Genomic DNA, 14,309 nt, shown 5'->3' on the forward strand with positions numbered 1-14,309 from the left:
AATTAAGTCAGTCATGATTAATATACTGAGATGAAGAGTATCTCAATTTCAATAAGGTTCAATGTGTTCCTCAAAAGTCTTCTTCTATGTACTTTGTAAGCACTTTAAATTTGAACCGTCTCTTAAACTGGATCATATTAGTACATTGATTAATTTCTTTGCTTAATCCATTCCATAATTTAAGTTCACATACTGATATGCTAAAGTTTTAAGTGTTGTACATGCGTACAAACATTTTAAATTAGTTTTTCCTCACAGGTTATGTTTCTTTTTTTTAATGAATTGTTGTACATTCTAAGGTAGTAGATTATAGTTTGATTTGTACTAGAGATGTCCGATAATATCGGTCGGCCGATATTATCGGCCGATAAATGCTTTAAAATGTAATATCGGAAATTATCGGTATCGGTTTTTTTTATTATCGGTAACGTTTTTGTTTTTTTGTGTTTTTTTTTGTTTTTTTTTTACTAAATCAACATAAAAATCACAAGATACACTTGCAATTAGTGCACCAACCCAAAAAACCTCCCTCCCCCATTTACACTCATTCACACAAAAGGGTTGTTTCCTTCTGTTATTAATATTGTGGTTCCTACATTATATATCAATATATATCAATACAGTCTGCAAGGGATACAGTCCGTAAGCACACATGATTGTGCGTGCTACTGGTCCACTAATAATACTAACCTTTAACAGTTAATTTTACTCATTTTCATTAATTACTAGTTTCTATGTAACTGATTTTATATTGTTTTACTTTCTTTTTTATTCAAGAAAATGTTTTTAATTTATTTATCTTATTTTATTTTATTAATTTAAAAAAAAAGGACCTTATCTTCACCATACCTGGTTGTCCAAATTAGGCATAATAATGTGTTAATTCCACAACTGTATATATCAGTATCAGTATCAGTTGATATCGGTATCGGTAATTAAAGAGTTGGACAATATCGGAATATCGGCAAAAAGCCATTATCGGACATCCCTAATTTGTACATAATTTTAGCTGTTTGCAGATGCGCCAAGTCATTGAATTGTAATATTTTTGATTCAATAAATAAAGGGTTTGTATGTTCTCTATATCCAACATTATGTATTATTCCAACAAATCTTTTTAGTAACACAATTAGTAAATGAAGTGCACTTTTGTAGTTATTTCCCCATATTTCCACACAATAACTCAGATATGGTAACACTAGTGAGCAGTAGAGAATATGAAGTGATTTTTGGTCCAGAACATATTTTGCTTTATTCATTATTGAACTATTTGCCACCTTATTATGAATGAGACTTCCAGTTCATTTTCTCATCTATCATTACACCCAAAATGTGGTTTCTTTTACATAGTTATTTTTAAATAATGTGTGACATTATCTCATGTTCAAACCTTACTTAACAACAGAACATAGTTTCACAGGATAGATTTAAAAAATAATTCATATTGTTTTCGTGGTTTGTGATTTCAGAGACTGTACAACTCATTGTATAAACAGATGCATTAAAATGCTCCACCAAGTCAGCTGTGCTATGAGCCTCTGAGGTGTGACAAGAAGCAAAGTTAGGATGCCAACTACAGTACAGGGTTGGACCGACAAGTGACACAGACAATCCCATTCTGCCCATAAGCGAGGGCACAAACGCCAAACTACAAACATTAAATTGGACACCAATCCTTTGAGTGGCATTCCAAATTTAACTCGGTAGACCGCAACATCAATAATAAATCTGAGGGTGTCAAACAACTATTTTATTTTTTATACCCCTCTTGTTTTGGATGACAATTGATTACACAGATGTTATTGAAAAACAATACACAAACTTAAACATGCATTTTTTACCTTTATGCAGGAAGATCCCATTGAGATAAATAATAATTTTTACCAGGAATTCCTGCCATACACATTTATACACCAGTGTAAGTGTCACTCTTGCCTAATGACACAACGGCGGAGCTGGATTCATACCAGGAACCTTCAAGTTTCTGGACGGCTGCTCTACCATCAGAGTAGGGCTGCGAATATTTGGGTGTCCCACGATTCGATTCAATATCGATTCTTGGGGTCACGATTCGATTATAAATCGATTTTTTTTTTTCGATTCAACGCGATTCTCGATTCAAAAACGATATCTTCCTGATTCAAAACGATTCTCTATTCATTCAATACATCGGATTTCAGCAGGATCTACCCCAGTCTGCTGACATGCAAGCAGAGTAGTAGATTTTTGTAAAAAGCTTTTATAATTGTAAAGGACAATGTTTTATCAACTGATTGCAATAATGTACATTTGTTTTAACTATTAAATGAACCAAAAATATGACTTATTTTATCTTTGTGAAAATATTGGACACAGTGTTGTCAAGCTTATGAGATGCGATGCAAGTGTAAGCCACTGTGACACTATTTTTTTATTATTATTATAAACATCTAATGAAAATGTCAATGAGGGATTTTTAATCACTGTTATGTTGAAATTGTAACTAATATTGATACTGTTGTTGATAATATTCATTTTTGTTTCACTACTTTTGGTTTGTTCTGTGTCATGTTTGTGTCTCCTCTCAATTGCTCTGTTTATTGCAGTTCTGAGTGTTGCTGGGTCGGGTTTGGTTTTGGAATTGGAATTGGATTGCATTGTTATGGTATTGCTGTGTATTGTTTTGTTGGATTGATTAATTTTTTTTAAAATTATTTTTAAAAAAGTAATAAAAATTAAAAAATACATAAATAAATAAATAAATAAAAAATTGATTTTTGAAAAATGAGAATCGATACTGAATCCCACAACGTGAGAATCGCGATTTGTATTCGAATTGATTTTTCCCCACACCCCTACATCAGAGTATTAGGTATTAAACCATGGTGTGCGAAGAAAATTGTAAATAGTTTTTAGCCAACTGCACACATCATATTACCGTATTTTTCGGACTATAAGTCGCTCCGGAGTATACGTCGCACCGGCCGAAAATACACAATAAAAAAGGAAAAAAACATATATACGTCACACTGGAGAATAAGTCGCATTTTTGGGGTAAATTTATTTGATAAAACCCAACACCAAGAATAGACATTTGAAAGGCAATTTAAAATAAATAAAGAATAGTGAACAACAGGCTGAATAAGTGTACGTTATATGACGCATAAATAACCAACTGAGAACGTGCCTGGTATGTTAATGCAACACATCATGGCAAGAGTCAGTCAAATAACTATAACATATAGAACATGCTATACGTTTACCAAAAACTCTGTCACTCCTAATCGCTAAATCAGATTAAATCTTCCTCCCCGGTGTCGCCTCTGGTATGCGCCGTTTCCTTTCTTTCTGCTGCTCGATCGCGGTTTTCTGCTGCATATTTCACTACGTCCAGCTTGTAATCTGCAGTATATGATTTCCTTTTCGGTGCCATTTTAGCTCAGCCCTTCTCAGTTTTTATAAGTTACCGCCAATGTTGAAATAATCCATTTTAATAGCTACGGATGTAGCAGCAGTTAGCATCCCATGACCCACAATGCACTTCTGCCATTACCCGCCCCCGCCGAATTCTTATTGGTTGACGTGTGTGCCGAATGCTGCCATTTGCTTCGTCTCTTACGCGAATGAGATAAATAATATTATTTGATATTTTACGGTAATGTGTTAATAATTTCACATATAAGTCGCTCCGGAGTATATGTCGCACTATGAAAAAAACTGCAATTTATAATCTGAAAAATACGGTACTTACCGATGATTCCCACTACCATGTAGCCTATTAAGGCCACGATGAAGAGAACACAGCAGAGAACATCTGTGCATCCCCTGAGAAGAAAAAAATCGGGATTTGTATTTTCAGACCAATTTCTGCTGAAATCTGATATAGTACCTCTGATGAATGGGCCCCTTGAAGTTTGGGTCAAACGTTCTTGTTTCTCCTGGGAATTGGAACAAAAACAAGAGGATTGTTAGTGTCATTACGCTGGAAATGCACTGCTGTTCGTATGGGCGCTTGACAGCTGCTGTGTTTTTGAGTGCTCTTTTTTTAGGCCACTACATCCCAATTTAGTATTTACTAGTGTTGTCTTCAAATAGTCCCAGATTCGCCGATTCGATTCGTTAAGAGTTTGATTCGACTATCGAACTTGCAGTCGAATCGTATGATGGCAGTATCCCCTCTCCCCTTCACGGGAGGGAGGCAAGTTAATCCCTACTCGGGCCCCCACGTACAGCAGGTGTGTTAGGAGGATGAATTGATTTGGTTCATTATTGTCACGGCGCATGCGCAATCCCGCATGTCATCTGTCGGCACCTCCGCTACAAATGCGCCGGGACACGCCCCCGCTCGCTGTGCTCGCATCACGGCCACGCACTTGCAAGGCTGCAGGCAATCTTCAATCCGCGCACCTGGGTCTGATGAGGGCAGGCAGCATAAAGACCAGCGGACCCGAAAATCCAGTGCCGGAACTTAGTTCACTCTCGCAGTGAGCATCCCGTCTCTGGCTTACCTACCGCGTACTTGCTCTCTCTCTGTGCCTTCTCTGCTCCTGTGTCTTATGTCCTTTGTGTTTCTAGTAGTGCTTCCCCTGTTTCCTGTGATCGAGCTGTGTGCCTCGACTTCCCTCTGGATTCCGGACTGCCTCCCTCGATCCTCGACCCCTGCTTGGACACGGACCTCGTTGCTTCCCTCCAACCCCCGACCGCTTGCCTGCCCATGGACTGCCTTTTCGTCTTGCCCCTTTGGTCTGACGAAGGATTCATCCAACACGCACATACAACAAACTCTGGTAACATTTACATGGTTAATTCTACACATCGTCTTGCACCTTTCACTTAGGAGTAGCATACACATCCCACCTATTTATCAGTGTCAAAAAACAATTGAACTGATTCCAGCTGTTGTGTCGTCTCCTTCCCCCGCTGTACGTAACAATTATATCTTCTTTAAAGGGCACCTATCATGCAAAACTAACTTTACTTATCTATTAGTACCTGTTTTTGTATATTTTGGATCTGCATAAGTCCCGAAAATGTTCAATTAAACCATGGAGGCATGGCGAAGATATTTATAAAACAATCTAGCCTTCTTTCATACTTCCTCCAAATTAGTCTTTTGGAAGTTGCCCAATTTCCCAGCAGGCACAAGACATTAAAACAACGTTGAGAACTTGTTGAATTAGGCTCGGATGTTAAGGAACTCGAACATAACATTGAAACAACATGCTTTTTGACAGCATTTGATCAGGTTGTGACGTTGATTTCACCATTGAAATTTGATCATTTCCCAACCAACAACGCGGAGTCAACATTGGACATCAATGTTGTCTCAATTTACAAAAACAACTATTTTGCAACGCCGCTTCATAGTCAGTTTTATGTATAATTGTGGTAATGTAGTTAATTACCTGCAGTTCTACCCCACGCCACAAGCTTATTTTGTCTCAGCAGAGTATTGATTGATTGATTGAAACTTTTATTAGTAGATTGCACAGTTCAGTACATATTCCGTACAATTGACCACTAAATGGTAACACCCAAATAAGTTTTTCAACTTGTTTAAGTCGGGGTCCACGTAATCAATTCATGGTATTGCAAACTATATGTATAAAACTACAACAATACTACAAATAAATACAATACCATGTAAAACACTGCAAACTACTACAATACTACAAATAACATTACTTGCACACAAGAATGAAAGTCAAATAATTTTACAGTAGTCTTTTAGTTTCAACAAATAAAAATACTTATCCTCTCATGATATAAAAGCAATAAAAGAGAAGTATTCCAACAAGGAAAGGGTTTTGTGATGGAAGCAAACAAGAAGCTCAGAGTTCGTTCTGGACGTACACAGACTTGTAGTTGGGGCCCACTTCCGGACAGAAGCATTTAGTGTGCGCTTTGTCGCCGGAAGCTCCACAGAGAGGACACACGTACCTGCGCAGGTAAGTATACATGGCTCCAGCAAGAGGTGTGAAGTGAAGTGAATTATATTTATATAGCACTTTTCTCTAGTGACTCAAAGCGCTTTTACATAGTGAAACCCAATATCTAAGTTACATTTAAACCAGTGTGGGTGGCCCTGGGAGCAGGTGGGTAAAGTGCCTTGCCCAAGGACACAACGGCAGTGACTAGGATGGTGGAAGCGGGGATCGAACCTGGAACAATTGGTTCCTCTTATTATATATAACCCACTAAGTTATCACAATAATCAACGTTGTATCAATGTCTTGTGTCTGCTGGGTAGAGACGTTTTTACCAAGGGTGACATCAGTGATATCTCCACATATGGCAAAGATTTACCCAAAGAGCTTTTTGCGAGTCTGCCATTGGAGTCGGACGTTTTAGTCAATAAGCTCTTTTTTCTCTATCCTCATGTTGTGGGGCATAGTGGTTCATACATGCTCATGCATCCTCCGCTGTTACCATTTCTAATACAAAGTAGAGTATAGTTTGAACTTATATCTGTATGTAGACTCCATATGCAAGCACTAAAAACTACAATAAGGCTGACGGGGCAAAGACGCAATCAGTGAAGGCACAAAAATAAGACCGCCATCCATCCATCCATCCATTTTACTCCGCTTATCCGAGGTCGGGTCGCGGGGGCAGCAGCCTAAGCAGAGAAGCCCAGACTTCCCTCTCCCTAGCCACCTCGTCCAGTTTCGTCCGGGGAGATCCCGAGGTGTTCCCAGGCCAGCCGGGAGACATAGTCTTCCCAACGTGTCCTGGGTCTTAACCGTACCCTAAACACCTCCCTAGGGAGGCGTTCGGGTGGCATCCTGACCAGATGCCCGAACCACCTATCTGGCTCCTCTCGATGTGGAGGAGCAGCGGCTTTACTTTGAGCTCCTCCTGGATGACAGAGCTTCTCACCCTATCTCTAAGGGAGAGCCCCGCCACCCGACGGAGGAAAATCATTTCGGCCGCTTGTACCCGTGATCTTGTCCTTTCTGTCATAACCCAAAGCTCATGACTATAGGTGAGGATGGGAACGTAGATCGACCGGTAAATTGAGACCTTTGCCTTCCGGCTCAGCTCCTTCTTCACCACAACGGACCGATACAGCGTCCGCATTACTGAAGACGCCGCACCGATCCGCCTGTCGATCTCATGATCCACTCTTTCCCCACTCGTGAACAAGACTCTGAGGTACTTGAACTCCTCCACATGGGAAAAGATCTTTTCCCCAACCCGGACACAGTGTTACTGTTCAAACTGTGTGTAGTATTACATTGGCCAAAAATATTAAATATAATTTAAAATAAAACATCTGCCTTATTTTTAATGAACTACACTACTGTATTATAATGTTGGAATTTAATGTTGGAGAAATACGTTTAAGAATCACTGATCTTAATGTCAATAATAAAGTTCCTTTGATTACTGGCCACTCGTTAGTCTTGTGGACATGTTATCAGTCACTACGTTTCCATGCACTAAATTAGTCTGACTTCTCAAATAGTACGGTTTCTTGTACATGTGAAGTCCAAGTGTCCATGCACTTATAAGCCTGCTCAGTGGCCTTGTGGTTAGAGTGTCCGCCCTGAGATCGGTAGGTCCTAAGTTCAAACCCCGGCCGAGTCATACCAAAGACTATAAAAAAATGGGACCCATTACCTCCCTGCTTGGCACTCGGCATCAAGGGTTGGAATTGGGGGTTCAATCACCAAAATGAATCCCGAGGGCGGCCACCGCTGCTGCTCACTGCTCCCCTCACCTCCCAGGGGGTGAAACGAGGGGATGGGTCAAAAATGCAAAGGGTAATTTCACCACACCTAGTGTGTGTGTGTGTGTGACTATCATTGGTACTTTAACTTTAACTAACAAGTGACAAAGCCTATTGGTTTGACAGTGGAGTCTTACTGCTTTGAACATAAGGGCGTCATGTGAAGCCAGGGTGCTGGAGCCTATCTCAGCTGCAGCCTATCTCAGCTGCATTTGGGCGGAAGGCTGGATACACCCTGGACAAGTCGCCACCTCCTCGCAGGGCCAACACAGATAGACAGACAACATTCACGCTCACATTCACACACTAGGGCCAATTTAGTGTTGCCAATCAACATATCCCCAGGTGCATGTCTTTGGAGGAAAATGAAGCTATTATGTTGATGTTTTGTTTGGATAGTTTAGCATTTATTTGCATACATTGAAATGGTTTTAGCATCTTTAAAAAAAAAATTAAATTTAATTTAAAATAATTGCAAGACTAATATGAAAGTGTCTGCTGATGGTTTGAATGGATGCAAAGCATTTTTTCTTTATAAGGTGCAAGCAGGGGCGTGTCATCTTTACTTGTGTGTGAATCAAAAACATCTACAAAATGTTTGTTGTTTTTTTTAAATACTGCTAAATTGAATTTTGTACCAGGAGGAAATACAAATGAGCACATCTTTAGAAAGGGAGGATGAAGATGCCTCCAGATAGGACCCATGTGGTCCACACCCAACCCATCCATTGCAGTTATTGTTTCCATGCCTTCCCCGGGCAATCAGAACAATTAAGCCAAGACTGTGGACCGCCTCTTACCGTATTTAGAGTCGGCATTTTTTTCCTCCTGTTCCATTGTCACGCTCGCTGTAGCTCAACGCTCAGTCACCATAAAAAAGGTAGAAATGTAGACAATCACATCAATATCACCGGTCGACCGATTCAGGTTCAGAGCAGCGAAGGGGCGGGTCAATCTTCAACCAAACAGGGGCAGTCTAAAGAGAAAAAGAAAAATCAACCAATAGCAGACGAGCATTATATTGAGTTACAGCTCGTACAGCCAATCAGAGTACGCAAACGTTCCGCTCTTGGCTTCAGAGGAACGTTCCTAATTGTTGCGAATCATTAAAATACTTTAAAATAATTGGTTCTCTGTGTGTTTATTGTCAACACTTCTTTCTAAAATACTTTTGGAAATACGTTTGACGATAAAGTTACTCGCTTTTTTATTAATTCACCAGCGACTGCTTAGTTTCCAGATTTGTTCATAAAAACAACCAATAGCAGACGAGTATTATATTGAGTTACAGCTCGTACAGCCAATCAGAGTACGCAAACGTTCCGCTCTTGGCTTCAGAGGAACGTTCCTAATTGTTGCGAATCATTAAAATACTTTAAAATAATTGGTTCTCTGTGTGTTTAATTGTTAACACTTCTTTCTAAAATCACTTCGGAAATACGTTTGACGATAAAGTTACTCGCTTTTGTATTAATTCACCAGCGACTGCTTGGTTGCCAGATTTGTTTACGAAACAACGATGACATACATTAGTAAACAATACGTGTATTTTACTTACTTTGTTTAACTAGACGAGAAGGCAAAACTATTTCAATAAAACAACGCCTGTCAGTACGCTGACTGCACCACTGCAAATTATAACCGTCGACCCGCAGTAAACACATTGCTAAAATGATGCGTTTGTGTCTGACAGTGTTAATCAAAACTGATGTATGTTTGTAAATACTGACGTTTTCACACAACAGAGACTGTCATTACACACACAAATACAAATAAACGAATAATGAACACAGAATAACATTTGTACACAGATATGTACTTTCTGTATGATTTGAATATTGTTTATGATTTTGAGTAAGAATCACTAAATGTGCTCAATTTCCGATCAAATATGGCCTCTGTGGTGACGTCATTATTAGTGCTGATTGGATAATAAACTGCAGAGAAAAGTCAGAAGATGATGCATGACACAACCATGGAGCCATTTTGACATGCCACATTTTGTAAACCAACCTTTGGAGATAAGCGTATAACTTGTAGCCTATAAGGACAAGCAGTATAAAATGGATGGATGGATATACTGTATATACAAAAATAAAAACAACTCAGCTTTGTCTGAAAGGTGACAAAGTGTATTGTTAGCGTGAACATTGTAATATCACAACTGTATTAGACTTAAACAAACTTTATTGATCTCCAAGGAAAATTGTTTGACACGGTAAAAGGAAAGCCTAACTAAAACTAACCAAAAACCCCGCAATATAACATTTTCCTGACCTGTTTTTTCAGTTTGCAACTTCATTCTTGTTTTGTTTCTCTTCATAACATAATATTTAGAAATAACATTTTATCTAAAATATTTTAATATTGTGGTTCTAAAATTTGTTTTTCTTTGTTGTATTGGAAAAGTACAACGTTTTCCTTGCAAGATTACATTTTTTCCTTAACATTATACAAATATTTTCCCAGTATTTTGACTGTATTATAAACATTTACTGCTCTACTGTCTTTGTTGTTTTTGCAAATGGCCACCTGGGCACACTTTGGACACCGCTGACTTACAGTTTTACTTGATTGCTTTGCTGCAGCAGTCAACTGAAATTCCACATTTTCAGAACGGTTAAAATTAAAATTGTAAATAAAACTGTTATGTGTACAGGAGGAAGGAGACGGCACAGACAGGAGGGACGTTGTATAAGCTCTATTTATTTAATATATATATATATATATATATATATATATATATATATATATATAAATAATAAATGAAGTGTGTGTGTACTAATCCAAAATGTGTGTGTGTGACTATGTGTGTGAATTAACTGTTGTGTATTACCCAAGTGTTGAGCGAGAGGCGGAAATCCCGGAGGGAAAAGGCAGGCTTGAAGGTCCGTGAGATAGGCAGGTAGTTGGGGCAATAGCGAGGCGTCAGAGTCCGTTTCCAGGCAGGAGGTCAAGATCCAAGAAGCAGCCAGAGAACCAGAGGGAATACGGGGAGACGGGAGCGGAGGAATCGCTGCTGGATGATGACAAGGAAAACACAAGACAAGTGAAACACGGCGGAGGAGAAAACACAGAGAGAGCATAGAGCTAGATGGATTAGGCTTACTGTACATGACAGGTCGCTATGTTCTAGGCCGGGATAGCAGGTCGTGCTGGTTTATGAAGGCAGGGCTTCTCATCAGTGACAGGTGCGTTGATTGCAGGCGATTGATTGCAGCTGCTTGCTGCAGCCGGACTGGCACGCGCCTGGTGCACTCCTGGAGGTGCACACAAATGCGCGCCGGGGCCGTGACAGTAGCTTTAACATTTCAACTCTATTCTAAAATTTAAAAGCATCTGAACCATAAAATGTAAGACTTTTTTTTTTAATCTTACAAGGAAAAGTTTTGATTTATACAACTTTTTTTTCTCAATATTATGACTTAATTTTCCTGTAATATTTTTAAATAGATGAAAAATACCGTTCTTTTTTCATTCTGGGTTGTTGTTTTTTGTTTAGTTTACTTATTTAATTGTATTTTTAGAATGCGCCAAGGGCCAATAAAAAAAAAATTGGACACTCGTCCTAGAATAGGCTTTCATTGTCATTGCACATTAGGAACAACAAAATTGTAGAATATTGATGGTGGATGTTGCCATGCGAGTTGCTAACCACAATCCACCAGGAGCAGTTGGGAGTTTGGTATCTTGCTCAAGGACACCTCAACATGAGCTCAAATGGCCAAGATCTAAGTGTAATTTCCCCTCGTTAGCATTCAGGTGTTGTATGGCAGAACGATCGCTGTGGATCGACTACTACCAGTCCAAAATAGTCGGAATCCCCCTCGCAAGCACTCCATTCAGTTGTAAACAAACGGCACAAATGGCATTCTGGTCACCTTCTGTGACCAGAATGTTGCTAACTCCTGTTATTTGTGGGAGGCTAAATTGCAGAGTCTTTTAGGAATGGTTGAAAGGACAGTGTTGTATGTGGGAAACAGGTGGTGTCGCAGACCAAGTCGATCCACAGCAATCGTTCTGCCACACAATACCTCAATGCTAACAAGGGGAAATTACACATTACACATTACAGTAAAACCTCTGCCATGATTTTAATGAATACTACTACGATACGATACTGAGATAGTATTCATGGTGAAAAAAGATTGAGAACCACTGACTTAGAGGGTTTAAATTGATTGATTGATTGATTGATTGATTGATTGAGACTTATATTAGTAGATTGCACAGTACAGTACATATTCCATACAATTGACCACTAAATGGTAATACCCGAATACGTTTTTCAACTTGTTTAAGTCAGCGTCCACGTTAATCAATTAAAATCAGTGTCTTGGAGTTGGTTTTCTTTGATTTTTGTTATTAATAATGTTATTTCTATCATGCGGCACATGTACTACTGACTAAGTGTTGGCCATCATACCATAAGTCAAGTGAATGGAAACTGTGCCACCTTTGTGCTTCTATTCAGGGCCATGAGATAATAATTCAAAGTCAGGAAATATCAAGTATCTGAATGAAAACAATTAAATATTTGACATTACTTCATAAATGTAGTTTTATATTGTTAAAACACTGTTGTTGCTGGTATATGATTAACATTGCCACTGTAATAAAGATATGATTTTATTGTCTATGGCTCAAATATATAATCTCTACGTGTTTTAATGACTAATAGTCTATACTAGGCCATGACAATGTTAATTATTACGTAACAGTGCCGTAGGTGTTGTTACTTTTCTACATCATTATTTTTTAGACCTTTAACATCAAAACTGTCATTATGAGGTGCAGTGCTGTTTTTAAATGACCGTAAATCTTGAACAACAGAAAGTATTTCAATGGTCGAAATCTGCGCTTTTGGGTGTTATACGAGTTATTACGGTAATCTACGTCACAGCAGCTCAGACAAGGAACAAAGGCGGGGTTTGTTTTCAGAGCAGCCAGCCCGAAACACGTGTGTCAGAAACAGATGCGGAAGCAGATTTTTACGAGGTAATATATCATATTGTAGGTGTTTATTAGAGATGTTCGATAATGGCTTTTTTGCCGATATCCGATATTGTCCAACTCTTGATTACAGATTCCGATATCAACCGATACCGATATATACAGTCGTAGAATTAACACATTATTATGCCTAATTTTGTTGTGATGCCCCGCTTGATGCATTAAACAATGTAACTTTACCATGAATTGATTAACAGGACCCCGACTTAAACAAGTTGAAAAACTTATTCGGGTGTTACCATTTAGTGGTCAATTGTACGGAATATGTACTGTACTGTGCAATCTACTAATACAAGTTTCAATCAATCAAAAACTAAGTTTTCAAAAATAAGAGATAAACTTCAACCCCAGTTATGGAAAAAAGTGCCAACACAGCACTGCCATATTTATCATGTGCATAATTTTTTTTTACATGCCTCAAAACAGCTTGGAATTTGGGAAATACTATACTATACTATACTTTGACTTTCACAAAGTGCATTATTTTAAAAACATTTTAAATATGCCTCAAAACAACAGCTACAAAAACAATGAAGGCACACAGCTTCAGTCCAGAGTATACTAGAGCATACTTGCCAACCTTGAGACCTCCGAATTCGAATTAACAGTTTTAAAGTTGTTTATACGGCCACCCTCAGTGTGAGCTGTATGGATGTTGATCAAGTATGCCTTGCATTCACTTATGTGTGTATAAAAGCCGCATATATTATGTGACCGGGCCGGCACGCTGTTTGTACAGAGGAAAAGCGGACGTGACGACAGGTTGTAAGGGCGCTAAAGGCAGTTCCTTTAAGGCACGCCCCCCATTATTGTTGTCCGGGCGGAAATCGGGAGAAATTCGGGAGAATGGTTGCCCTGGGAGATTTTCGGGAGGGGTACTGAAATTTGGGACTCTCCCGGGAAAATCGGGAGGGTTGTGGCAAGTATGCCCTACATCTTACCGGATATGTACCGCTCCGTACAGCGGCGTTTTAAAAAGTCATTAATTTTACTTTTTGAAACCGATACCAATAATTTCCGATATTACATTTTAAGCATTTATCGGCATCTCTAGTGTTTATTACACTTTGCGTTCATATTTATCTGTTGTTTTAAGTTTTCGTTGTGTTTTGCTTGATTGTCAAAGATACACAACTATCAAGGAGCTGGTCTGAGAAGTAAAAGAGGAGCGACGTTCATATGTTGTTAATATTCAGTGTTTTATTGTTCATCGTTAATATTGTAAATCCCTCTTTCTTTATTTTCATGTACATTTCGGGTGTCTCATTCAGTAAAAAACTGTACAATTCCATTCCGTCTTTTTGAGGTGGTCTGTCATAACGTTTTTAAAACTCTTTCGGACATTGTGACTTTTATTAGTGTTCCTGGAAAAAAGGGACCCCAACACACATACTGTACAGCAGATTTTTACAGCTAAATGTGTATATATAATTTATACACACATACACTTTGGCCCCCCAGACACATATTTTTCTCTCAATGTGGCCAAAATATTTGCATAAGAAACATACCTTCTGTACATCCAGCCTTATTTAAGCAGCCAATAAGCAGCCAGGGCGTGGGCCTCCTCCCTTCACTCCCAACA

The 14,309-nt window shown here is 38.8% G+C and overlaps 2 protein-coding genes across 2 annotated transcripts in view; one reads left to right on the forward strand and one right to left on the reverse strand.

Annotated features, from left to right (window-relative positions):
* The window catches only part of klf1 (Kruppel like factor 1 (erythroid)), a 251,904-nt gene that overhangs the window by 174,720 nt on the left and 62,875 nt on the right, over positions 1 to 14,309 (forward strand). The gene's annotated exons all lie outside the window — the stretch shown is intronic.
* The window catches only part of LOC133639574 (choline transporter-like protein 2), a 47,267-nt gene that overhangs the window by 32,547 nt on the left and 411 nt on the right, over positions 1 to 14,309 (reverse strand). The window contains exons 2-7 of the mRNA XM_062033000.1: positions 14,236 to 14,300; positions 10,821 to 10,971; positions 10,548 to 10,730; positions 8,512 to 8,687; positions 3,869 to 3,917; positions 3,731 to 3,804 (exon numbers count right to left, since the gene is read on the reverse strand). Coding sequence (XP_061888984.1) covers positions 3,731 to 3,804; positions 3,869 to 3,917; positions 8,512 to 8,548 — 160 coding nt within the window. The 5' untranslated portion in view covers positions 8,549 to 8,687; positions 10,548 to 10,730; positions 10,821 to 10,971; positions 14,236 to 14,300. The remainder of the gene's footprint in view (positions 1 to 3,730; positions 3,805 to 3,868; positions 3,918 to 8,511; positions 8,688 to 10,547; positions 10,731 to 10,820; positions 10,972 to 14,235; positions 14,301 to 14,309) is intronic.

This window comes from Entelurus aequoreus, linkage group LG22 (assembly GCF_033978785.1).
Source record: "Entelurus aequoreus isolate RoL-2023_Sb linkage group LG22, RoL_Eaeq_v1.1, whole genome shotgun sequence".
NCBI lineage: Eukaryota > Metazoa > Chordata > Actinopteri > Syngnathiformes > Syngnathidae > Entelurus > Entelurus aequoreus.